The sequence below is a fragment of the Drosophila elegans genome, unplaced genomic scaffold (genome assembly GCF_018152505.1).
Source record: "Drosophila elegans isolate 14027-0461.03 unplaced genomic scaffold, ASM1815250v1 contig_767, whole genome shotgun sequence".
NCBI lineage: Eukaryota > Metazoa > Arthropoda > Insecta > Diptera > Drosophilidae > Drosophila > Drosophila elegans.
The window spans coordinates 1,960,778-1,987,137 of NW_024546120.1; the positions used below are offsets into that span (position 1 = coordinate 1,960,778).

The 26,360-nt window shown below is 43.4% G+C and overlaps 1 protein-coding gene across 5 annotated transcripts in view; it reads left to right on the top strand.

Moving 5' to 3' along the window:
- The window catches only part of LOC108136797 (myosin-I heavy chain), a 1,412,760-nt gene that overhangs the window by 869,777 nt on the left and 516,623 nt on the right, over positions 1-26,360 (top strand). For all 5 annotated transcript variants that reach the window (XM_041710095.1, XM_041710096.1, XM_041710097.1 and 2 more), the window contains one exon: positions 17,736-18,131. In XM_041710095.1, the coding sequence (XP_041566029.1) occupies positions 17,736-18,131 (396 nt within the window). The remainder of the gene's footprint in view (positions 1-17,735; positions 18,132-26,360) is intronic.

Consider the following 26,360-nt stretch of genomic DNA (forward strand, 5'->3'; position numbering starts at 1 on the left):
GCTTGCTAGCAAATTTCCTAGAGAAATTGCTATTTTGGGGGAACTAAAACAGCTGAATCCGCTACTGCTTTAAACAAAAGCCTAGGATTTCCCTATGTTTTCCATGCCAATCTCTGAATAACATTTGGCCCGCTGCTGTTCCTTATCTTTGTGCATTATTGGTGCAGTCTAAAAATTATTGGTCGCCCAAAATAACAAACTCTTCTTATTTTAAAGGCAGTGATGGAAACTGACCAACAAAAGTGTTGGAAAACACGTGTGGAAATCAGCTGTGTTGCCCGAACTAATTCAAAGATTGTTAGTTTGATTTTTACAATGTTTTTGCAACTTTTGGCAAAAAAGGATTTGAGAAGAGAAGAACAAAATTTGTGATGCAATGCTAATATTTTTCATTTCCCAGATCTGTCATTTATCACAAACCCCCGGGCAAAGCCCACGTTCTTCACCATAAACTTCATAGATATGAGGTCTTGTTTGTTGTTCTTATGTTTCCTCCTAATAAAATTAATTTTAAAAAGAGAAAATATTCGTTATTCTTAATTACATTTTATATTTTAAATTTTTTGCGTGAATCAGCTGCTTTGCAACTTCTCACAAGTAGTTTTCGAGACCAAAGACCATAAAAAGGTCTCAACACAATACGCTGTGCACAATAAGGACATTAAATTAAGGGGTAATAAGAACAAAAACACATTTAAACTAAACTTAGATAATTTACACTTCTAACCATATAAAAAAAATCCGAAAAGCGCTTGCTAAAAATAAGTCCCAAGAAAATAATGACAAATCTTGCTTTGTTTCTATCAAATTCGTTCGGAAACTAGCATAAAGCCGGCGGATTTGCAAACGCCAGTAGGTTAGAATCGAAGCGATTCTGCCATAACAAAATAATTTTTCAAATTAATTTATTTTAATTTAATTTCAAAATATGTTACTATTTACTAAATCTGTTATGCAACAATGTTCTTAAAACATCAAAGAATAAGGTAAAAATTGCATATGCACTTTAAGTTATCGCAAAGTATTTCTTGCGGATCTGAATCCGTCAGCCAAATGCTTTTCGAAAAGTTTCCGTGAGTTTCTTGCGAAAGTGAACAGAGTATTAACAGATGGAACTTAGATTCCGGGCAATTCTTTCGAAACTGAAAATTGGAACAGGTCTGGGAAATTCGAATCTGTGTGAATCTTTCGGAAGTGAAAACTTGAACAGGGCTGATATTTTTTATCAGCATCTCTAAAAGAGTCGTTCTAGCCATGCCCGTCTGTCTGTCTGTACGTCCGTCTTTCTGTTAGTCTATCCGTCCGTCTGTCCGTTTCCACGTAAACTATTCTCTCGGTCTAGTCTTAGTCATTCTGTTGTAGGTAGCATAACGAGTAGTATAAGGAGTAGTATAACGAGCCGGATTGGACGACTTTATTAAAAAGCACACATGGGAAAAAAACAAAATTATAGTTTTATGTTTTTTTTTTCGATTTTTTTTTTTTAGTTCTTCAAAATATAGTCGAGGCTTATTATTTTAGAATTATGGTTTAAATTTGATTAAAATCGGTTAACTGTATCATAAGCTTCATAGTAAGAACACGAATATTTAAAAATAAGTTTGTGTCGTAGAATGATTAATTTGCCCACTGTATATGTGTGGCATAGAATGGTTAGTTTGACCATTGTGCATGTATGTACAGTTTGAGTGGCGACACGATGTCGCTAACGGTGGTTTTCAGAACGCGCAACAGCTAAGGAAAAGAGACATCCTCTGCTGTTGAGTAAGGTCTGTTCGTAGGGGCGTAGAAAAGAGATAGCATTATGATCTGCAAAACTTGTGAAATTACTTGGAATGTGCGTAGTGAGTTCAGTTACGATCACGCCACTGAAACGAACAGAACTTGCTGCGTCCGAAAAATGGAAATAAATGAGCCATCTCCGACATCAGAAGTGGGATCTGCTTTGCCTACTGATCCACATTTGTTAGCATTGGAACTGCAAAATCGCAACCTGATGGAAATAATTAAAAACATGCAGACTCCAAAAGCGCCGCAATCCGATGGTAAAGCTTCACACATTACCTTACCAAAATTTAATCCTGACGTGGCTGGAGTGGAGCCCTCATCTTGGTGCAGCACGGTGGACCTTATATTTGCTGATAACGTTCTCCAAGGTAGCAATCTGGTGATAGCACTAAGTAAAGCACTAGAAGGCACCGCATCACAGTGGCTTTCACAAATATGCTTTGCCGGCATCACTTGGGAGCAGTTCAGGGAACTGTTTCTTCAGCGTTTTGTTGGAATTGAAACCTCTGCTGGCATGGTTCTCAATGTATTGAAGGGTCGACCGAAACCAGAAGAAGGTTTTGCTGAATACGGCAGCCGGATTGTCACGATGCTTATGTCTAAATGGAAAGCCAAGGATTTAGAAGAAATAGCTGTGTCTGTAACTTTGGCTCATATGGCTCAAGTTGACAGCAAGTTGGCGCGCTGGATTTTTACCACCAATGTAAAAACTCGCAATGACCTACAACAACAGTTGCAGGCACACTCCTTCATGAAGCGTAGCATAGAAGACGATGCAACTGGCTCGGATCGCAAAAAGTTCAAATCTCCGTCCCTGGTGAAATGCAACTACTGCGGAAAGGTTGGGCATAAATATGCCGAATGTCGGGCACGTTTGCAGCAGGGCCAGAGTAAAGGCAAAACCTACAGCGGCACAAATACGACGGGTGTGAAAGATCGATCTGGTGTCAAATGCTTCAAATGTGGCGAAATTGGGCACTTTGCATCCGCATGCCCTAAAGTCCGATCAGGTGGATGCGAAAGAATTTTTGAGAAGCGAGTGGATATCTGCGCAGTAGCTCTACCCTCTGGAACAATAAAGGCATCCGGTGAGTCTGTTCCATTTTGTTTCGATTCCGGTGCAGAATACTCACTGGTCAAGGAAAGTGTCGCCCATAAATTTAAAGGGAAAAGAGTTAATAATGTTGTAAAACTCAATGGCATAAGTAACGATGCAATTTATAGCACTCAACAAGTTTTATGCAAAATAAATATTGAACAATACTGTTTTGAGATTTTGTTACACGTAATTTTAGACAAGTATTTGAAATACGATGTTTTAGTTGGTCGAGAGATTCTTAGCCAAGGCTTTGGCGTGATGATAGACGCTGATAAATTTCAAATTTATAAAACGAAAATGATAAATAAGGTGACTTTAATTGATTACGAGGATATTATAAGTTCTGATACAGATTGACTGGTTTATTAGTGGAATACCAAAAACTCGAGTCTCGACAGGGCTGTTGGAAATTAAGTTAATAGATCCACAAAAGACAGTGCAACGACGTCCCTATAGGCTTGGCGAGGAAGAGAAAAACCTGGTGCGTTGTAAAATCGATGAGTTGTTAAAAGCAAATATTATCCGTCCAAGTTGCTCACCTTTCGCCAGCCCAATGATGTTAGTGAAAAAGAAAAATGGCACTGATCGTCTTTGTGTGGACTACAGGATGTTAAATGATAATACCATTGCTGATAGGTATCCATTGCCTCTTATCGCAGACCAAATTGCCCGGCTTCGCGGTGCAAAATATTTCTCGTGCTTAGATATGGCTAGTGGTTTTTACCAAATTCCAGTACACGAAAATTCAATTGAACGAACCGCGTTTGTGACTCCAGAGGGCCAGTACGAGTTTTTGACCATGCCTTTTGGCTTGAAAAATGCACCTTCTGTTTTTCAGAGGGCCATAACAAGAGCATTGGGATCACTGGCACACTCATGCGCTGTCGTTTACATTGATGACGTGTTGGTTATAGCCGAAACTAAAGAAGAAGGATTAGAACGGTTGCGTATTGTATTAGAAACATTGAGTAAAGCGGGATTTTCATTTAACATAACCAAGTGCTCCTTTCTTAAAACTCGCATAGAATACCTAGGTTTTGAGATAAGTAACGGAGAAATTAGTCCAAACGCACGTTAAGTAAAAGCATTGTTAGATTTACCGCCTCCACAATCTGTGTCGCAATTACGACAATTCATAGGATTGGCTTCGTATTTTAGACAGTTCGTTCCAAAATTCTCGGAAAAGCTTAAGCCTTTGTATCAACTCACATCAAAGAAAAATTCTGATTTTTCTTGGCAACAGCAACATGAGCAAATAAGGACTAAAATTATAACAGTTTTGACGCAGGCACCTGTGTTGACTATATTCGACCCGAAACATGCAATAGAATTGCACACCGATGCAAGTTCGATTGGCTATGGTGCTATATTGTTGCATAAAATTAACGAGAAACCCCATGTGGTAGAATATTATAGTAAATGCACATCCCCTGCCGAGTCAAAATATCATTCGTACGAGTTAGAAACGCTAGCAGTAGTCAATGGTATCAAACACTTCCGTCACTACTTGCAGGGACGTAAATTTGTCGTATATACGGACTGTAATTCCTTAAAGGCTAGTCGCACAAAGCTAGACTTAACGCCGAGGGTACATAGGTGGTGGGCATTTTTACAATCGTTTGACTTTAACATAGAATACAGGAAGGGTGATCGTATGGCGCATGTAGATTGTTTATCTCGGAATCCAGTGCCCGATAAAAATAATGGTCAAAATAAAATTCCAGAAAAACGCATTAATTTAACCGAGGTAACTGACAACTGGTTGATTTCTAAACAAAAACGTGACCCTGAGGTAGCAGATACATTAGCTAAGTTCAAAAATAACGAATTGCCAGAGCATTTATTAAAAACCTATGAATTAAGGAAAGGAGTTTTATATAGAAAGATACAACGAAATGGCAGGACTAAATGTTTGCCTGTAATCCCTAGGGCATTTAGATGGGCAGTGATTAATCATGTTCATGAATCCATCATGCATCTAGGTTGGGAGAAAACATTGGATAAAGTCTATGGATTTTACTGGTTTGAAAATATGTCAAAGTACGTTCGTAGATTTGTTGAAAATTGCATTACTTGCAAATTAGCTAAGCCACCAGTTGGAAAAATTCAATCTGAATTGCATTCGATTCCTAAGGTAGACATCCCGTGGCACACAGTGCATATTGATATAACAGGAAAGATGAGTGGAAAGAATGACTCAAAGGAGTACGTAATTGTCTTAGTAGATGCGTTCACGAAATTTGTTTACTTACATCACACCTTAAATATTGATACTGAATGTTCAATCAAAGCTGTTAAGGCCGTCGTGTGTTTGTTTGGTGCGCCTACACGCATTATAGCGGATCAGGGCCGTAATTTTGCAAGCTCAGGATTCCGTGAATTTTGTTCCTCCCAAAAGATTGAGCTACACTTAATTGCTACAGGCGCGAGTAGGGCAAACGGCCAGGTAGAGCGTATAATGAGCACGCTTAAGAGTATGTTGACAGCAGTCGAAACCAGTCAGAGGTCGTGGCAAGATGCTCTAACCGAAGTACAATTGGCAATTAATTGTACCACCAATCGAGTCACAAAGTTTAGTCCATTAGAAATGCTAATTGGTAGAGAATCTAGACCTCTTTGTTTGTTACCAATAGGTGAAGAAGAGGATAATTTAATTGATAGAGAGTCTATAAGAAAACAAGCCAAGGAAAATATGGAGGCTAATGCTTGTTATGATAAACATAGATATGATAAGAATAAAGCAAAGATAATAAAATATAATGTGGGAGACCATGTTTTAATAAAAAAACGAAGAGCGTCACCAAACTAAGCTTGATCCGAAATTTAAAGGTCCGTTCGAAATAATCGAACAACTAGATGGCGATAGATATGTTTTAAAGTCTTTAACAAGCAAAAGAACTTATAAGTATGCACATGAGTTTTTGAGGGCATTGCCCAATAGAGAATTAAGTAAAGAAATTGATGAAGAACTAGATGACTCAAGAGGAGATGCATCTGACTCTGAAATGAGAAATAGAGATAAAGATGGCACAGCAGTTGCCTTGGAATCCCAAGAGGGGATATAGAGACCGCACCATAACAGATGGAATTGTTATGGCGGGGGTCAATCGACCGCACCATAACAGATGGAATTGTTATGGCGGGGGTCAATCGACCGCACCATAACAGATGGAATTGTTATGGCGGGGGTCAATCGATCGCACCATAGTAGAAGGACTTACTGTGGCGGGGGTCAGTGTTGATAGCACCATGACAGAAGGACTTGTTATGGCTAAAATCAGTTAGAATAACTACACAACATAATGGAATTACAGAAAAGAAGAATTGTTAAGTTTGACTTAAGACAAAATGTTATGAAAACGTCTAAGTGATGTCATTGTAAAACCAATTTGATTGTTTGGTATAAAAGTTGAAACTTTATATAAATAAAAGTTAATGAATTAAATGGTAAATAAAATTTGACGATAATTGAGAAAATCCTAGATCAAACACACGAGGACGTGTGATTTGTCAGGAAGGCCGTGTCGTAGAATGATTAATTTGCCCACTGTATATGTGTGGCATAGAATGGTTAGTTTGACCATTGTGCATGTATGTACAGTTTGAGTGGCGACACGATGTCGCTAACGGTGGTTTTCAGAACGCGCAACAGCTAAGGAAAAGAGACATCCTCTGCTGTTGAGTAAGGTCTGTTCGTAGGGGCGTAGAAAAGAGATAGCATTATGATCTGCAAAACTTGTGAAATTACTTGGAATGTGCGTAGTGAGTTCAGTTACGATCACGCCACTGAAACGAACAGAACTTGCTGCGTCCGAAAAATGGAAATAAATGAGCCATCTCCGACATATGTATGTATTCTTTCGGAATAACGCTTTTATTAAATTAAATTCGAAATACAATATTGTAAAGCTGCCCTAGGAGCGATCAAATAATTGAGCTAAATATTATTATGGCTCTAATTAATATATACGCAAATTTGCAATTTACATGTTTTCAAGAATATTTAATTTTTGCAATAGCTGCAAAGGTATGTAAACTTCGGCTTGCCGAAATTTTGCCTAGTTTCTTTATTTCTATAATACACATACATGTATTTTTATTTTACTCAAAAAACCTTCAATAAGAATTTTTATAAATCAAATCAGCCTTGCATAGGTCATAGGTCAAGACCTGAAAAACGCAAATTTATAGAGAAAAATAAATAATAAATAAATAAATTAATAAATATAATAATAAATAATTTGAATATCAAAAGTTTCGTAATCTCAAAAGCTCTACGTACTCGAGAATAAAAAGCAATCGTTACAGGGTTTTCGAAAAGATCGCCTACGATACACAATACACGGACGTAGCTTTAGTCGTTTGGATAGATATGTAGATATTTTTCAAAAAGTGGTAGAACAAATGTTTTTTCAGTTCAAGCTGCTTAATACAGTAAAATTAGTTTCGGGACCCTAAAGCATCGATTTGATTTCAACAAACAAGAAAACAAAAGTTGTTTTTTTTTCAAAAGTTCAGCTTAAATTTTATTTATTAAACATTTTTAGAAAGGAGTATAGGACTGAGATGATTAAGGTGTCGTTGGATGACTTTCTAAAAAGTTCAGACTTTTCGCTTCACCGGATCAAATAGGTCCAATATTAGAAAAATATTTTTCTTCACATGAACTAATTGACTTTTTAAAAGTAAACACGATCTCTTATTAAAGTAATACCTTTTCATTGTCATGCCATTTTTTAAGACATGCCATTTTTAGTAGTCTCCTTGCGCACACTTTCCGCTTCTCATCGTCACTACGTGGATGACCGCCTACAGTGATACCAAAAAAACCGAGTAAATTCCCGCATCATTTTTGAAGCTTAACCCTTCCACAGAGTTTTTAATTTAAACGGACCTATTAGCTTGAGTCCTCTCCTTGAAAATAAGAACGTATTTTCTTACATTTTTTTTTTAATATTATGGGTGAATAAGGATGACGGAAAACCATTTGGAAGCATGCGCGGCAAACATCGGCAGGACATATTTTTTGTTTACATTTTCTTGTGTTACTGCATCGGAGGAACTTCATCGGCAGTGGAGTTTAGACCACCATGAAACTTTCGAAACCAATAATGTGTAATCTAAAGGCGCATAGGCCCCATAATATTTATCCAACTTTTCTTTTGTTGCCTTCGCCGTTTTTCCTCTCAAAATATAATGTTATATGAAAATCGATCTTTTCGATTCTTATGACATGCCTAAATATTATTTATTTATTTGTACGCTGTATGCTTAAGTATAAAGCATGAGGAGTGTCAGGCTTAGCTGCTGGGCCTTTCGGCAGGTTAGATATTTATGTTAAATGTCTTATGTACTATTTTTAGCTAATATACTGTGAGGAGTTGAATAACTCCCCACAAGTTAAGAAGCAAGCAGAGTAAGCGCATGCAAGCAGTGGCCTACCAGTTACCAGTTACGCGGCGAATTCACCCGTAGTAACGGTAGTGCGGAGAGAGAGAGTGGTGAACTGAGCACCAGACAAAGCCAAGGAGAGTCCGAGAGGGACAGCAATACGAGAGAGCGGCGAAGGGCCGTGGGCAGAAGGAAGTAACGGGACGGCACCGGACTTTGGACCCTGATATTGGTGCCGGGCGCAGAGGGCGAAAGGTCGAACGGTAAAACCGTGGACTTTGGACCAGGAGGCAAGGAGACGCCAATAACTAGCGGTAAATGGAGGCCTATATAAACCGGCCGAGCGCAGGAAGCTGGATCAGTCGATTTCTATCAAGTCAACAAGTAACAGTCATCAAGTGAACAAGTAACCAGTGAAACATTGTGAAGGAGCAAGTAAAGCCGTGCGGAGTCATCAAGGAAACAAGATCGCTACGTCGAGACGTTCGGGACTTAGAGCTAAGGTCTCCGAATTGAGACACAGGTAGCTGAGGTCCTTACGGCATCACACGGCTAAGTCCAGGCGCTTTGTTACAACTTCTGTCGCGATTTGAGCTTGGCAACCCACCCGGCGTGTCCGACAAAGTGAACAAATAGAGTCCTTCGACGAAGAACCGTGGGCTCAGAAGCAAAGTGTCCAGAACTAGCTACCTGCCTACAAGGACTGCATTGGCGAACTCCGGCGTATGCCTGATCGTCCTGCAGGAACTGTACAAGGTCCTGGTGCGACTAGCCCGGAAGGACGCGCGTTTGTTCAGCTGGTGTCTCGAAAGGCGTATGCGTTGAGAGCACAGCGGTCCACCGCTAGAGTCCCAGAACGGCAGCTTACCGAGTCACCAACAAGGAGCGGAGCTGGTCGAGATAGCTGGAGGCGGACAAGGACAACGAGGACCCAGGACGACGAAAACGAGCGTCGAGCGAGCAGCCCACACGTCGAATTCTTAAGCCTGCGGCAGAGAGGGTAGGGTGGAAGCGTTCGTCTAGAACCTGGCGTTTGACCCAGGGACTGCGTTGGCGACTTCCGGCGTACGCCTGAACCGTCAGGTAGAAACTGAGCCGACGTCCGGTGCGACCGGCCGGGACAGAGCAAGGGACAGGAGGCTGCGGCTGCGAAAGGCGTACGCCTTGAGAGCACAGTGCCTGTTCACCCTAGTCTGGGAACGGTGACGCATCCCTAGTCCCTGTAAACCCGCCGAGCCAAGGGTGGCAGAAGACATCGCAAGCAAAACCGGCGAGGAAGACACCACTTCGCAGCCGGCACGATCCAGAGAGGCGTTCAACGTGGGAAGGAGACGACGGCAGGACGTGATTCTACATAACCAGTACACCACCCCGGCCGAGGGTCAAGTCGGCGAATAAAAGATCACTGCATACTCCCAATCTTTCTGTGTGTTTTCACTGGTCAAAGGGCGGTCACGTATATATAAATTTGGTGGGACGAACACGTACATCTTCTGAGCTAGCCGCACGACATTCGTAGCGAGCAGATAATAAAGAAAATCAGTTCGTTACATCTGGCGCCCAACGTGATTGTCCTGACAGTGAAAATACAGCAATAAACAGAAATGGGGAAAAATTGGATCTATCTCCTCAAGAAAGAGGATTTCCCAAAGGTGGCAGCCAAGCTTGGCATTATCCTGGAGGGCAAGTCGGACGACATGCGAAAGGCCCTTTCAGAATATGTTACGAAGACACAAAACGACCCAGGAATGGCGGAAATTTGGGCTGAGCTGGAGGAGTTATACGACAAACCAAGCTCGAGCGGCAAGTTACAAGTCCCAGACGCCGAACAGCTCATAGCCAGCCTGGGCGTTGAGAGCATGAAGGAGGCAGGAAGATCCAGGGGCCCAAGCCAAGAAATAAGAACAGAACAGCAAAGACCCAGCGCACCAGACTATGCAAAAGTCGCGAAGCAAGTCAGGGAATGGTCGTTCAAGTTTGACGGCACGGAGAAACCACTGGAGTTTCTGGAACAAGTGGAATGGTCAGCAAACACATACGGTTTGAACCTGAACCTCATTCCCCGAGCCATGCCTGAATTGCTGCAAGGCAAGGCCCTAAAATGGTTCATATCAAACAATAAACACTGGAGGACATGGGGAGAGTTCAGCGACAGTTTTCAAACGTATTTCCTGCCAAGGGGTTTCTTCACAAAGCTCGCAGATCAGGTCAAACAAAGGAAACAGGGCTTTAGAGAGTCGTTCAAGGACTATATGGTTGACATGCAAACCATGATGAGACCACTTGGCTACTCCCCAAAGGAAACACTCGAGCAGATAAAGGAAAACTGCACGCCTGACCTGAGGATTTCCCTGAGGACATATAAGATAGACGATCTAGAGTCTCTAATGGTGCTGGCTGACGAGTATGAAGAACTCGAGAAAGAGCGAGAAGCATTTATTCAAGAAAACAAATTCTCGCGAAGCAAAACAACAACACCACAGGTCACGTGTAGAAGGTGCGACGAAGAAGGCGGACACCAAGCACCTATTGACGGTCCAAGACAATGGACGCCAAACACCTACAACCACCAGAGCACGTTATGGAGGCCACCCAATACCAATCAGAGACCACCCAGCGCAGCTCCAAGAGCCCACAGGTCACAGACACACATCGTGAACCCACACGAAGCTTGTAGACGGTGTGGCGGTCACGGACATTGGGCAAGAGGATGCCAAAACCAGAGGCTGCTTTTCTGTTGGACTTGCGGCAAGGTGGGGGTGAGGAGTGTAGAGTGCTGCCAAAGATCGGGAAATGGCCTGCGATCCCAGCCACAGAGAGGCGAGCAGGGGTCGCAAGGTGTTGTCTCTCCAAACTAACTGGCGATTTAATCGAAGAAGAGCAGCAGTTATCCGCAGCGGTACAGATTGGCAGAACCTCACACAAAGCCACAATCGACACCGGAGCAACAGCGAGCTTTATAAGCGAGGAGCTGGCGGATACACTGGCTGCTTATGGAAAGATTACAAGGACGAGAAGGCAAGTTAGGTTGGCAGATGGCAGGTGCAGCGGGATAAACACGCAGCTCGAGGTGGAAATCGAATTCGGCAATAAGCGATTGCCCATGAGCCTGTTGATCTTACCAGGAGTGGTAGACTCGCTGGTGCTGGGATGGAATTTCCTCACAGGAGTCGGCGCCGAAATAAGGTGTGCCGGACACACAGTGGTGATCCCAGAAAGAAGAAGGCACAACGGGTGGTTAGAGGAAAAATTGTCCGTGGCAGTGGTGCAAACCAACTCGGAGGAATGCGACGTTGAAAAATTTCTAGAGCAGGAGCTCGCGGAGTTTCGAACAATGAGTGGAACTTCCAACATAGCCGAACACCGAATCACCATGAAGGACGACAAGCCAATCAAACAGAGATACTACCCGAAAAATCCAAAGGTTCAAGGGGAAATCAATGCGAAAGTCGACGAGTTGCTGGAGAAGGGGTGCATAGAACACTCGAGAAGCCCGTACAGCTCCCCGATAGTCATGGTGAAGAAAAAGGCAGGTCAGTGGAGGCTTTGTGTCGACTTTAGACAGATCAATGCCAAATCCATCAAAGATGCTTATCCGATGCCAAGGATAAATTACATATTGGACCAATTGAGGGAGGCAAGATACATAAGCAGTCTGGATTTGAAAGACGGATACTGGCAAATTCCTCTGGAAGAAAATAGCAGGCAATTCACGGCGTTCACAGTGCCAGGAAAGGGGCTTTTCCAGTGGAAAGTAATGCCATTTGGGTTACACTCCGCCTCGGCGACTTTCCAGAGAGCACTGGATCAGGTTATTGGACCGGAGATGTCACCACACGCGTTTGCATACCAAGACGACATCATCGTGATCGGACGGACACTGGAAGAACACAGAAGGAACCTGAGGGAAGTGTTCCGACGCCTTAAACAGGCCAACCTGAGGATAAATCCCGAAAAATGTAATTTCTTCAAAAGCGAACTGCTTTACCTGGGACACCGCGTTACGGACCAAGGAATCGGCACCGATCCCGAAAAAGTAGCAGCCATAGCCGAGCTGGAACCACCCACGACCATCCGGGAGTTGCGCCAATACTTGGGCGTAGCATCGTGGTACAGGCGATTCGTGCCCGACTTTGCGCGAATAGTAAAACCACTAAACGATCTATTGCGGAAAGGCACGAAATGGACATGGACTCCAGAGCACCAGCAGGCATTCGAGGAGGTGAAGGCAAGGCTAGTGGCCGATCCTGTGCTGGCATGTCCGGATTTCGATAAACCATTCGTACTGCAGACGGACGCAAGCGATTATGGTATAGGGGCAGTCCTGACGCAGGAAACGGAAAGCGGCGAAAAGGTCATTTCATATTCAAGCCGGACCCTGAATGGCGCGGAAAAGAACTACTCAACCAGCGAAAAGGAATGCCTGGCAATCGTGTGGGCAATCCGGAAGCTCAAACCATACTTGGAAGGATACCACTTCAAGGTGGTGACGGACCATATGGCGCTTAAATGGTTAAACAGCATCGAAAGTCCCTCAGGAAGAATAGCGAGGTGGGCCCTGGAGCTGCAGCAGTATGATTTTGAAATATCATACAGGAAGGGGCAGCTTAACGTGGTCGCTGATGCACTGTCAAGACAGCCTCTACCAGAAGCCTTTAGGCTAACTAAAGAAACTCCGGAGGACGCGCAGGGAACATGCAGTTGGATCAAGGATATGTGTGAGAAGATTAACAAACAGCCACAGAAGTTTCCGGACTACATCATGGAGGGAGGCGCATTGTACAGGCATATCCCGCACAGAGCAGGAAGCGAAGACGTGGCAGCATGGAAGCTCTGTGTCCCACGGGGGCTGAGGGAAACAGTCCTGAAGGAGAATCACGACTCACCAGCTGCTGGACACGTGGGAAGTCGGAAAACGATCGCAAGGCTGGCGGCTCGATATTACCTGCCAGGAATGCATAGGGACGCCCGAGCACACGTGCGGAAATGCGAGACATGCCTCAGGTACAAGCCCAACCAGATGCAGGCAGCCGGGAAAATGCTGACGCAAATGAACCATGGGCAACGGTATGTGCAGACTTTGTCGGACCATTGCCCAGGTCGAAGCATGGCAACCAGATGCTGCTAGTTCTGATAGATAGGTTCTCAAAGTGGACAGAATTGGTGCCACTGCGAGCAGCAACGGCAGAATCACTTCAAAAGGCGTTCCGAGAAAGAGTCATCGCTAGGTTCGGAATCCCCAAGGTAGTAATAACGGACAATGGAGTTCAGTTTGCCAGCCGTGCATTCAAAAAATTCCTCAGCGAAATGGGCATCAAGCAACAATTCACGGCACCATATACACCGCAGGAGAATCCGACGGAAAGAGCAAACCGGACAGTTAAAACCATGATAGCACAGTTTGCGGGACAGAACCAGAGGAATTGGGACGAGAAGTGGCCGGAGATTATGCTAGCGGTAAATTCAAGTACGTCGGAGTCAACAGGGTACTCCCCGTGTTTCCTCACGCAGGCTCGAGAGCCCCGACTGCCCAGCGCCCTGTACGACAGGGAAACCATCGGCACGGGAAAGCAGACAGAAACGCCTGAAGATAAGGCCAATAAGATGAAGGAGATCTTCGAAATTGTGCGCCGGAACATGGAGAAGGCTGCTCAGGACCAAGCCAGGCATTACAATCTACGAAGAAGGCAATGGAATCCAACGATAGGGGACACAGTCTGGGCGAAGGAGCACCATCTGTCAAAGGCAGCCGAGGGTTTCGCGGCAAAGCTAGCGCCGAGATACGACGGACCGTACACGGTAATAGACTTCGTCTCACCAGTCATTTGTAAACTCCGCCACAAGGATACGCAAAAAGAACGAACAGTCCACGTCAGTGAGCTTAAACAACAAACACAAGAACTCGGTACAGACAAGCAAGGACAACACAAGCAGGCAACAACATCAGGTGGTGCGGACTATAGCGTCGGGCATAAGCCAGAGTCTATATAGACCGCAGGATAACACGAGCATGCAACGACAAAAAGTACAGACTATATCGTCGGGCATAAGCCAGAGTCTATATAGACCTCAGGATAACACGAGCATGCAACGACAAAAAGTACAGACTATATCGTCGGGCATAAGCCAGAGTCTATATAGACCGCAGGATAACACGAGCATGCAACGACAAAACGTGCGGACTACATCGTCGGGCATAAGCCAGAGTCTATATAGAACGCAGATAAAAAGGAGGCACAGTGACCCAGACAACGAGGCAAGCAGATTCTGCGTCGGGCATGAAGCCAGAGTCATCCATTAATACGCCGCGAAGAATAAGGTGATGCACAGTACAAGAAACCGAAAAGACCGCAGGCCAACAACAATCCGTAGCGTCGGCAGACTCTGTACGGATCGAGGAAGACCACGACCAGATCTTTCTCGTTCCCGAGGAAAGAGGGGAGACGGTACAGCTCGAGAGCTTTACCGTAGCATTCCAAGCCGGAAAAACACTGAAATAACGCGCACACACATAAACGGCCACAGTTAATTAGTTAGCATGCCAAGCCGGAAAAACACGAATAGGACGCGCACACACATAAACGGTCACGATAAAAAAAAAAATGGGAAGATACACACACATGAAAGGCACTACATATGATCCGGCAATCTGAAATGAGAAATATACATGAAAACCGGGGTCGCAGGGAAACAAACCACTTGCCAACTAAATGCAGAACGACGCAAGAAAGCGATGAGCCGAGTAGGGTCATCGACACCGGCCCCAAGGGCAGGAAAGGTCAACTCTGCGATCCTGGGCCAAGCTTTGGGGAAAAAGAAAATAAGTAAACATGAAATAGAAAGGAAATTGCGCTTACCATAGCATTGTGCGGAGTCACTATAAACAAGGGATGGGGGCGTTTCGATTCATGGTCACCGATTGGCCCTACACGATAGTGTCGATCGGTGGGCACAAAATACTGGAAATATCGGCACAAGGAGTCACGCTGTGGAAAATCGATACATCGAGTGGCAACGCCACGTTGGGTCACGGAATCGATAACAATTGGAGACCGATCGGTTGGGCGGAGAGTGACCGTACAGCGGAGAGTCACACGGGGGAATATCGATATCCCCGATAACAACTGGAAACCGATCGGCACGACGTAGAGTGGCCATCCGACGGAGAAGACATATCGGGAATTCAAAAATCATCGGGGGAAACGTCTGGGCGGGAATTCAAAAGTCTACGGGGGAAACGTCTGGGCGGGAATTTAAAGTCTACGGGGGAAACGTCTGGGCGGGAAATTCAAAATCTGGAAGGAGGATCGGCGCTGTGGAACTCCATAAGGAGCTGTGAGCGTCGTGGGAACCATCTGGAAGAGCGAGTCGACTGGAAGACTACAGGCGAACGAGGAGAAGACACGTCGAGGGAAGGATGTCAGAATTTGGAGTATACCAAGGCAGAGAGAACAGCGAGTCTCTTTTTCATTCCCGAAGTAAGGGGAGAATGTGAGGAGTTGAATAACTCCCCACAAGTTAAGAAGCAAGCAGAGTAAGCGCATGCAAGCAGTGGCCTACCAGTTACCAGTTACGCGGCGAATTCACCCGTAGTAACGGTAGTGCGGAGAGAGAGTGGTGAACTGAGCACCAGACAAAGCCAAGGAGAGTCCGAGAGGGACAGCAATACGAGAGAGCGGCGAAGGGCCGTGGGCAGAAGGAAGTAACGGGACGGCACCGGACTTTGGACCCTGATATTGGTGCCGGGCGCAGAGGGCGAAAGGTCGAACGGTAAAACCGTGGACTTTGGACCAGGAGGCAAGGAGACGCCAATAACTAGCGGTAAATGGAGGCCTATATAAACCGGCCGAGCGCAGGAAGCTGGATCAGTCGATTTCTATCAAGTCAACAAGTAACAGTCATCAAGTGAACAAGTAACCAGTGAAACATTGTGAAGGAGCAAGTAAAGCCGTGCGGAGTCATCAAGGAAACAAGATCGCTACGTCGAGACGTTCGGGACTTAGAGCTAAAGTCTCCGAATTGAGACACAGGTAGCTGAGGTCCTTACGGCATCACACGGCTAAGTCCAGGCGCTTTGTTACAACTTCTGTCGCGATTTGAGCTTGGCATCCCACCCGGCGTGTCCGACAAAGTGAACAAATAGAGTCCTTCGACGAAGAACCGTGGGCTCAGAAGCAAAGTGTCCAGAACTAGCTACCTGCCTACAAGGACTGCATTGGCGAACTCCGGCGTATGCCTGATCGTCCTGCAGGAACTGTACAAGGTCCTGGTGCGACTAGCCCGGAAGGACGCGCGTTTGTTCAGCTGGTGTCTCGAAAGGCGTATGCGTTGAGAGCACAGCGGTCCACCGCTAGAGTCCCAGAACGGCAGCTTACCGAGTCACCAACAAGGAGCGGAGCTGGTCGAGATAGCTGGAGGCGGACAAGGACAACGAGGACCCAGGACGACGAAAACGAGCGTCGAGCGAGCAGCCCACACGTCGAATTCTTAAGCCTGCGGCAGAGAGGGTAGGGTGGAAGCGTTCGTCTAGAACCTGGCGTTTGACCCAGGGACTGCGTTGGCGGCTTCCGGCGTACGCCTGAACCGTCAGGTAGAAACTGAGCCGACGTCCGGTGCGACCGGCCGGGACAGAGCAAGGGACAGGAGGCTGCGGCTGCGAAAGGCGTACGCCTTGAGAGCACAGTGCCTGTTCACCCTAGTCTGGGAACGGTGACGCATCCCTAGCCCCTGTAAACCCACCGAGCCAAGGGTGGCAGAAGACATCGCGAGCAAAACCGGCGAGGAAGACACCACTTCGCAGCCGGCACGATCCAGAGAGGCGTTCAACGCGGGAAGGAGACGACGGCAGGACGTAATTCTACATAACCAGTACACCACCCCGGCCGAGGGTCAAGTCGGCGAATAAAAGATCACTGCATACTCCCAATCTTTCTGTGTGTTTTCACTGGTCAAAGGGCGGTCACGTATATATAAATTTGGTGGGACGAACACGTACATCTTCTGAGCTAGCCGCACGACATTCGTAGCGAGCAGATAATAAAGAAAATCAGTTCGTTACAATACAGAAGATACATAATTTTAACGAATAATATTAAATTTACAAAGGTTTAGTGCTTGGTGGCTATCATTAAATTCTTAGATCTATCATCGGGCTTGAAAGCTAAAAGTTTTTGATGGCTTGGCATTCGTTCAAAATGTGTAAAATTGATATGTCTGGAATGTTTTAAAATTGGTATTGGTTGGAGGGGGCTGGAGAAATCTATTAATGGACTAATTCTACAAGTATAAGGCACCAAAATTTTGTTTGTAAAGGAGGGGTGAAACCCCTCCTAGTATTTGCCCCGCCATTTCACTATATCCTTAATGTGTTCGATTTAGGGGTTTTTTTATTTCAGAAAGCAAAAGCAAGAAGAATAAAAACATTCTATTTAAATCTAATTAACTTTATTTTCTGTAGGCTATGCGACGTCTTGGAACAATCGTGTGCAGATTTTTTTTCTTGGATGCACGCACTAAAGCTATCGATGTTCACCCAACTGACACTGCAGGAGACGCTGTCCAGAAGCTCGCTGAAAAACTTAACTTAGCAACAACTGATGGTTGGGCCATTTATCAATCTCGTCCAGACGGTGAAGAACACATAAAGAGTTTTGATTATTTGTATGACATAATTTCGGCTTGGGAACTAAAACAAACTTCGGGTTCCGGCACCAAAAGGCTTGCAAATGGATCTCAATCAGGAGAAAATCGATTTGTTTTTAAAAAGAGACTTTTTAAATCAACTCATGAACTATCACAAGATCCTGTTGAAATAAGCATGCTATATTCACAAGCAGTTTACAGCGTTGTTAAGGTATGTATTATAATCATTTGTTCAGATAAAAAATATTATATGTTTTTACAACTAAAATTGTTAGACTATGCATGACACAATGTTGCAATGTTCTTGGTCCCACTTCTTATTAATGTTAAAATATCCTGCAAAAATGTATAGCTAATTAAGCTTTTTACCTATTTAAGTGTTTAAGTGTTTGGGAACCTGGATTCAATTGCCAAATTATTTTTTTTTTTCCGTCAGGGGAATCATTTGACAACGTTTTCATCGACAATCATAGTTGAGATGGTATTGCGAATATTGCCTCTCTCGCAGGGCGAGTATACCTTGTACGCCGTGTAGCTGCGAAAATCTCCATCCGGCTACATCAATCAAGTTTTCGTCTTTATAAGAAATGTACGGGCTATGATCTATCGTAGGGATTCGATTTTATACGGACTTGTTAAGAAATTTAAATTTCCCATGTTTTTTATTACACAAATTGTTATAAAATAAACAAAAATATTGTATTGCAAAAATCCTACGATAGATCGAAGAGGATCGTATTGTGAGTATTTGCATATAAAAACCTTTGGAATCGGTTGAAATTTGTTGGAGATATGTGTTATTTCGTTTTTAAAAACCGTGTTTCGAGAAATTTCTACACATGGTGATGAGTGCTCGAAATTAACCAGATATTATATTCTTTTATATCGTCGAAACTGATAATAAAAAATAGATTTTTACCCCTTAAGAGGAAATACCACCATATAGCCGACGCGCTATCAGGAATAACAATCACAGACTTAAAAATCATTTTAACAGCAAAATTCCTGCGCAGGAAAAAATTAACTTAGTTATTCTAAACATACTCTATTATATTATTTAATATCGTCAAAACTATAAGGAAGCATTTTAACTAATACAAAATCGATTTTTAAAATTTCGAAGGTGGCGTTACCCCTTAAGAGACCCCTATACAGCCGACGCGCCATCAAGAATAAGAATCACAGACTTAAAAATCATTTTAACAGCAAAGTACCTGCACAGGAAAATATCAATTAGATTGGCCTAAATATACTCTAATTAAAGTTTCTCAGCCCAACATATACGAAGTCATTGTTAATGATGATGTACTAAAAGTTGTGGCTTGCTAAGTCGCTTGCTCTTCTACTGATAAGGTTTGTAACATCGCTTATCTCTTGCAATTTTCGGTACTGCTCGTGGGAGTAAGTCGCTTCTTTTCGCTTGAAATCGCTGGCTGCGTCAGCGCGATAAGGACATCAATTTGAAACTGCGGATAATTGAACAAATATAGTGCATTCGTCGTCTCGCCACTTTATTATTATTTTCGTAGTGCGAACCTAACCTATCTGGTGGACGTCGCAGTTGGATTCGCGCTTGGATTTTTGGCACTCTTCAATAACTGAAATAAAACATATAATAAAAGTGGACTGCATTCAACAATCGGCATATCCTTAACGGTACAACTGCAAAAGTACAGGTACACCCAAAACGGCTATGTGCCGCTAAATTCTATTCCCTTTTGTGCAGTTCAGTGTCCAGTTTGAAAACAGTTCTTTTTTCAGCAATACATATTGTTGCAGTGCCTCTTAAACACTACATAAAGTTTTGTAGGAATCGTTTAAATTGAATTTGGCGCTGTGTATGTATGCACAGTTTGATGGGTATTGTGCATTGACATCAATTCTTGGTTGTTTATTGAATTTCGTTGCCGCGTATATATAACATACGCATACATGCATACATACCAAGTTTGAATTTATTGACACTTACTCTATATAACCCAAACAAATATTATTCTGCTCAATAAAAATTTAATAATTTTTTTGGCGTTTTTCTATGGAAACCTTTAACACGTATGGGATAAGATTAGGTTCGCGTCTGAAATATACTACATCATCATCAATACGAAAAGGAATCAATCGGTAAGGAAGGATATGCCAAATCAAATATAATATGTCCCAGTTACCTTAAATGAGCCTTCCCAGGTTAAGTGGAAAGCATGCCGAGTTTAAGAACTTCATTAGTCTTTTCGAAAGTTTGGTCCACAACGACACATCTCTTTCAAAAAATCAACCAAAATTCAAGGAATTAGTCTGTTTGAAAAACGTTACAATAAATGTTTCATATGTTTTGATACGATATCGGAGTTAACCATAGATGTTTACCTATTTCTTTTGACAGTTTGCATCGTTTGGGATCATAAAAGCTTAATTTATAGCCCATACTTCCGCTTGGAAGACACTGCAGTGATATGGAAGTCTGAAGGATTTCCTGATTTCCTTCTCCGACTTGATTATTTAATTTGGAGCCGTCAGTGTAGAAATTGACTGCCTCTATTAGCCCCGGTTGGCCTTGCTCCCAGTCTTCTCTGGTTGGGAGCAATGCTTCAAAGGGGGTGTAGCTGTATTCAATTGGTTCGCATATATCCGTTTTAGGTGGGATCGTTGTGTCTTTCTGGCATGACAATATGTTTGGGATTTGTATTGCCCTAAGTCCCTCATTCAAACCGCAGCTAGTCGTCCTTTTTTTTAACGAAAACAGACCGCTGGACTGATTCAAAATGTAGATATTGCTCAGCGGCAAGTTATAGTTTAGGCAATTGTCAAGCTTTCATTGCTCTTACTGTGATTCAGCGTTTAGATTTGCACGAACACAGTCGTTTGTGCATTAATTGTCTTAGTCAAGGACATTCAGTAAAAAAGTGACATGCGCAAAAGTTTGGCGAGTTTGCTTAAAGCCTCACTTTTTTACAGATACGGGGCAGAGCGCCACCCCACTACTTCGGGCTCAATGCCTCAAATGCAATTACAGGAAAATTCAGTAGCTTTTAGTCATTCAGTTCAAGCCTTTTTAAGTCATGTTGCCAGTAATGATCAAGTTATTCATTGCCGAGGACTTAGCTCAGCGCTTACGGTTGCAAAGAAACAAATTGTGCTTAAACATTACCTCTTTTGGGAAGAATAACTCGGTAGTACGGCACAAAGTCCAATCGCAAGTTCATTCTCGCGTAAATTGCCATAATTTTACTACCAAATTTTGCTACCAAATTCTGGATTTTAAGATCGATTTCTACATATGTATCAACCCGATTGAATAAGTAGCCGGCTAGCTACTTATATTTGAGATGCTAAAGATGCCTCTGGTGATGTTCTGATGATGATGCTACTGATGATGATGCTGTTAATGATGATGTTTGAAATCCCAAATAAAAACAAAACTGCGAAGCTGTTCGTCTGTATGATATCACACGGGTTTATTATGATATCACAGCCTGTTTTCTGCTGTATCTATCCGTCTTTTGTACAGGGTTTGGCTCTTAATTGAAACGATGGAATTGGAAAATATATATATTTTCAAACACTTGCTCCTCTCAATAGAATTTAAACCATTATTATATACAGAATACTGGTGCCTCGCTAAGGCTTAGCATGCGCTCTTGCCGAAAGGCAGTTCTAGGCCAGCATGGATTAGAGTTTGGTGAGACTTGTAATGGCTTCCTGCCGCTGCTGCAGCGTACGGGACGGTGAGGTACTGCGTTTCGCCGACTCTTGTAACCTGGCGGGTCGCTGTTTCTTGTGTGACGGAGACGGTCTGCTGTTCCTCCTTTTTTGGGTTTGCGTTCTTCCTTGGGTTTGCGACCTTCCTCTTTTGCCAATTGGATAGCGGGTCTGTGATGCAACATTGTGTGGTGAACTTGCATTCGTGGTTGACTTGCATTCGTGGTAGCCAGGCAATTGGAGCAATACCCCGTTTGCCGCACGGCTCGTCGACGTCCCAGGGTGCACAGTTTTATTTATTTCAACTTTGACAATGGGTCGCGTAATTGACCGGTGTTAGTTTGTCGGTCCATTAACAATAATAAGTCATAAACATTGGGTTTGGGTATGCATAGTGGTCTGGACTTAAGAACTGCTTCTATTTTTGCCAGTAAGTTGAAAAATTCCTTGCAAGGTGAAAACTCTGGTACCAGTTGTCCGGGTGAAATGTTTTTAAAATTTTTAACGGCAGCCTCTGACAGTCCGCCCATATGTGGAACGTGTGGGGATATGAATTGCCACTCGAATTCACGGATGCTGTATGTGTTGAAAACTTGTTCAGTTGCGGATTTTGTGAACTCTACGAAATTTTTGGAGAGTTCTCTAGTGGCGCCAACGAAATTTCGGCCATTATCAGACACAACTTTTTTGGAAATGCCTCTACGGCTGCAAATGCGTTCGAATGCTTGCAGGAAAGCCTTTGAACTGAGTTCGGAGACGGCTTCCAAGTGGACCGCTTTGGTGGAGAAACATACGAATATGGAATCGTAGCCTTCGAGTTCCTATAATTGACGCTTGTGGGTTTAAAGGACCCGCAAAGTCAACTCCAGTTACTGTAAACTCGGGAGAAAATTGCGTTTTTTCGGGGGGAAGTGTGGACATAATCTGGTTTTGAGTTGTGTGATTGAAGCGAGTGCATATTACTCATTTGCGAACGCATGCTTTAAAGAGCTTTGTTACTTTGAGTACAAAGAATTCTTGGCGAATAGCTCTTATCATCAGCTGATTTTGAGCATGAAGTAGAGTACTGTGAATAAATTCAATAAAAAGAGTGGCAGCAATATGGGGAATTGTTACTTGTAGGGTACGTACGCGTTGACTAATCGACTATTGGTTCTTATTTGAACTGCTGAATCAATAATGGGCCAAGTGTGCCAAACGTGCTTTTGTTGGAAATGAATTGTTTATTGTGTATTTGTGCATATTCTTTGGGTAGAAAAGGCGCTGTGCTGCTATGATAAGCCTTGTTTTGGCGTCTTGGATTTGCTGACCGAAATTATTGGGAGTTGCTGGATTGGTGGTACCAACGTATAATTTTGGCTGTTGCTCGCATTGCCCGTGAGTAAGTTGTGAAATGATCACAAATATCGAAGTTTTCAGGTTCCTGAAGATATGCTGAACATTTTTTCGTTCGAGGTAGCTGGAAATTGACTGTTAGGCCAATTTTCTTCTGGGTGGGATAGTCATTCTGGTTCGTGGCACCATAGTGTAGATTCTTTGAGTTTTGTTGGGGTACAGCCACGTGTGCCTAGGTCGGCACGATTGTCGTGCGATTTCACGTGGTTCCCTTTGGCATAAGTAATTTTTGCTTGTATTGTGGCAGTGCGATTTGCGACAAAAGTTTTCCAAGTACTTAGATGTTTTTCCAAACATGCTAGAACGATGGTGGAATTGGACCACAAAAACGTTTTTAACTCGGGAAGTTGAGTTGTTTTGATGGTATGTTGCTCTAACTTTGTTAATAAATGTGCGCCGCATAACTATAAGTGCGGTAGACGTATTGGTTTGAGTTGAGCAACTTTGGTTTTGGCGATTAATAGGCGAGTCAGCGTAACTAAATCGAATGTAGAGTGCCGCACAATACGCCTTTTCCGATGCGTCCGAAAATTCATGCTATTGGATGTGTTTTTTGGGTCGAAACCTACCCATCTTGGTATGCTTGGGAGAGCTTCGAGAAGTTTGTTCCAAGTGGTCAATATATTTGGCTTGACGCACTCGTCCCAGTCTTGGCCTTCTTTTCTAAGGGATTGGAGTAGCAGTTTCACTTGCCTGGTCAAACAAAGTGGATGGGATGGGAAAGCATTTTTCGTTTGGTAGTGGCTTTGCATGGCGTTGGCGCGGTATACTGCTTCGAAGACCTCCAAAAAGTCGGTATTTATCCTGTCTGCTATAGCTATATTTTCTAGCAACTTTTTGTGATTTGCAGTATTCTTTTTGAGAAGATATCCGGCGGATTGGAGGGATGCAATAAGTTGACGCTGAGCACTTTCAGCGTCCTCGAGAGTGTGAGCGCCGGCAAGTATGCCATCGCCATAAATCTCCTGGAGAAGGACTTTTTGTGATTTGCAGTATTCTTTTTGAGAAGAAATATTGCGGTTTGGAGGAATGCAATGAGTTGGCACTGATCACTTTCAGCGTCCTCGAGAGCCTGAGCGCCGGCAAGTATGTCATCGACATAAGTGTCCTGGAGAATGATTTGGCTTGCTCTAGGATATTTGTCTTTGCAGTCTTGCGCTTACTGTTGTAGCGTGCAGATTGCTAGAAATGGAGCACAGTTAACTCCGATTGCGACTGTAGTCAACTCAAAATCTTTAATGATTGCTGATTGGTCTGGACGGAAAATTACACGGTGATCATCCGGATGGACTAAAATTTCTTCTTGATGTCGCCGTTGAACACGAATTGGTATAGTCTCCAACTGAGTACGATGTCTAAAAAGTCTCCTTGGAGGGTTGGGTCTTTGTAGAGAACATCGTTTAACGACAATTGCGTGTACGTACGCCGAGAGGCATTAAATACCACGTGTAGTTTGGTAGATTTATGGTGAGGAAGGTAGGAAAAGATATATAGATTTTTATGGATTTCCTTAGGAGGGACCTCTGTCATATGACCTAGTTTTATATAAGTTAACACCCAAAATAATACAATTTCCCAGACGGAAGAAAAGAGTAAGCATCGATTGCGCAACAAACAGCAAAGCAATGCCCTCAATAATACAATTTCCCAAACCGAAGAAGAGAGCATTTATTGCACAACTAACAGCAAAGCAATGCCCTCTTTATTGCTTTAGCACAAACGAACTTAGCCACGTGCGCTGAGCTTGCACCTTTTGGCCAGCGATCGTGGGAATGCAGAATAGCCAATTTCCAAAGTTGATTGAACTTAACTAAATGCATACAATAAAAACATTAATTAAAATGCACTGGCCAATTACAATTAAGTTTGGTCAACGGCAACGGCGACCAAGAGCAGCAATCAATAATATGAAAGAACGTCAGCAGAATCACCAACAGCGGCAGAGACGGCGGCAGCACTGGATCGACGCGTAGCTATAAAAAACAATTGTTTAACCTAAGTAAAGCAGTTCTAAATCCAACTCAATAAAGAAAAGTTTGATTTTTTTTATATCGAAATCATAATCAATCTTTTAACTTATATTCTTGTGAAATTCGGGTATATTGACGTTTTAGGGCTACGTCTTTGAGCAATGTTTTGTGTAGACCAGCGTACTGTCCCATAGCGATATTTCTAGATGGGCCTAAGGCCATGGGGTTGGGAAATTGGCTTTTGAAAGGGAGACGCACCATGTATCTACCATCCGGTATTCTTTGAGTCGTGTTAACGTAGTGGGTAGCAAAATTCGTCAGTATCGGATACCTCTTTGGCTACGGCTATCTCTTCAAGTTCATAAAAATTTTCAAGTTGTGTTCCAATGTCTACTGCTTCTTGTTGGGAAGCGGACCACTAATAAGCCATCCCAACACTGTAAGCTGAGCAATTATGTTGTTGTCTAAGGCGGTTTTGTTACCTTTTAGAAATACCCGGGGTGGAATGTCGCTGCCCAGTACTAAGTCTATTTCTGCAGCCGTTAAGAAGCTTAGGTCCGCAAGATTTTAATTGGTCTAAACTTGTGGGTTTTGGTTTGGTTACAGAAACGGACGGAAGCAGATTGGTTAATCGTTTGAGTATGATTTCCTCAACTAAGATAATATAAAGCTGCATGTTTTGGATGATGAGCGGACAAATTGCACTCCCATCCCCGAGATGTTAGTGTGGCATCGGTAAAATGATGCGTTTTTGATGAACGACCTTTGAGAGCCTGGGTCGATCACCGCTCGCATGCGAATCAGTTCACCCTTATAAGGAGTGTACACTATCGCGGTGGGTAATATCACATTGGTATTAGAGGCGTAGAGGTCTTCTACGGGCTGGGAATTCTGGTGCCTAGGTGGGAAATGCAGCAGCGTATTTTGCACTCGTTTATCGCGTTATTTTACGCTAGGCAGTTGATGCTTACTTTCCGCGGTTTTTGCAAACAGACAAGGCTCTTTGGGTGGTAGTGATGTGACCCTTTGCAATGAATAATCTGCTGTGGCTGCATGTGCCAAAATGGGAATTTTGGACTGGAACTTTTTTTGCTTTGGAGCAAAGGTTTTGTGCGGGTTGATGTCAGCCAGACGCTCTAGCACTTCTACAAGGATGAAAGGAAGACTGTTAGTTGGGTCCATGTTGGCAATTCTTTTCTGCATTCTAGTGATTGTTCCCACAAAGATAGGGTCTGTTGTGGTAACTTAAATGAGGTGTGAAACACTAGGAAGGGACCCCAGTCTGCTGTAGAAACTTGCTGCGTTAAGAGCACCGCAAGACAGCTCGTAATTGAAGCTTGGATTTTCTGGATATCCTTCCTATCCTCCGTACTAAGCCA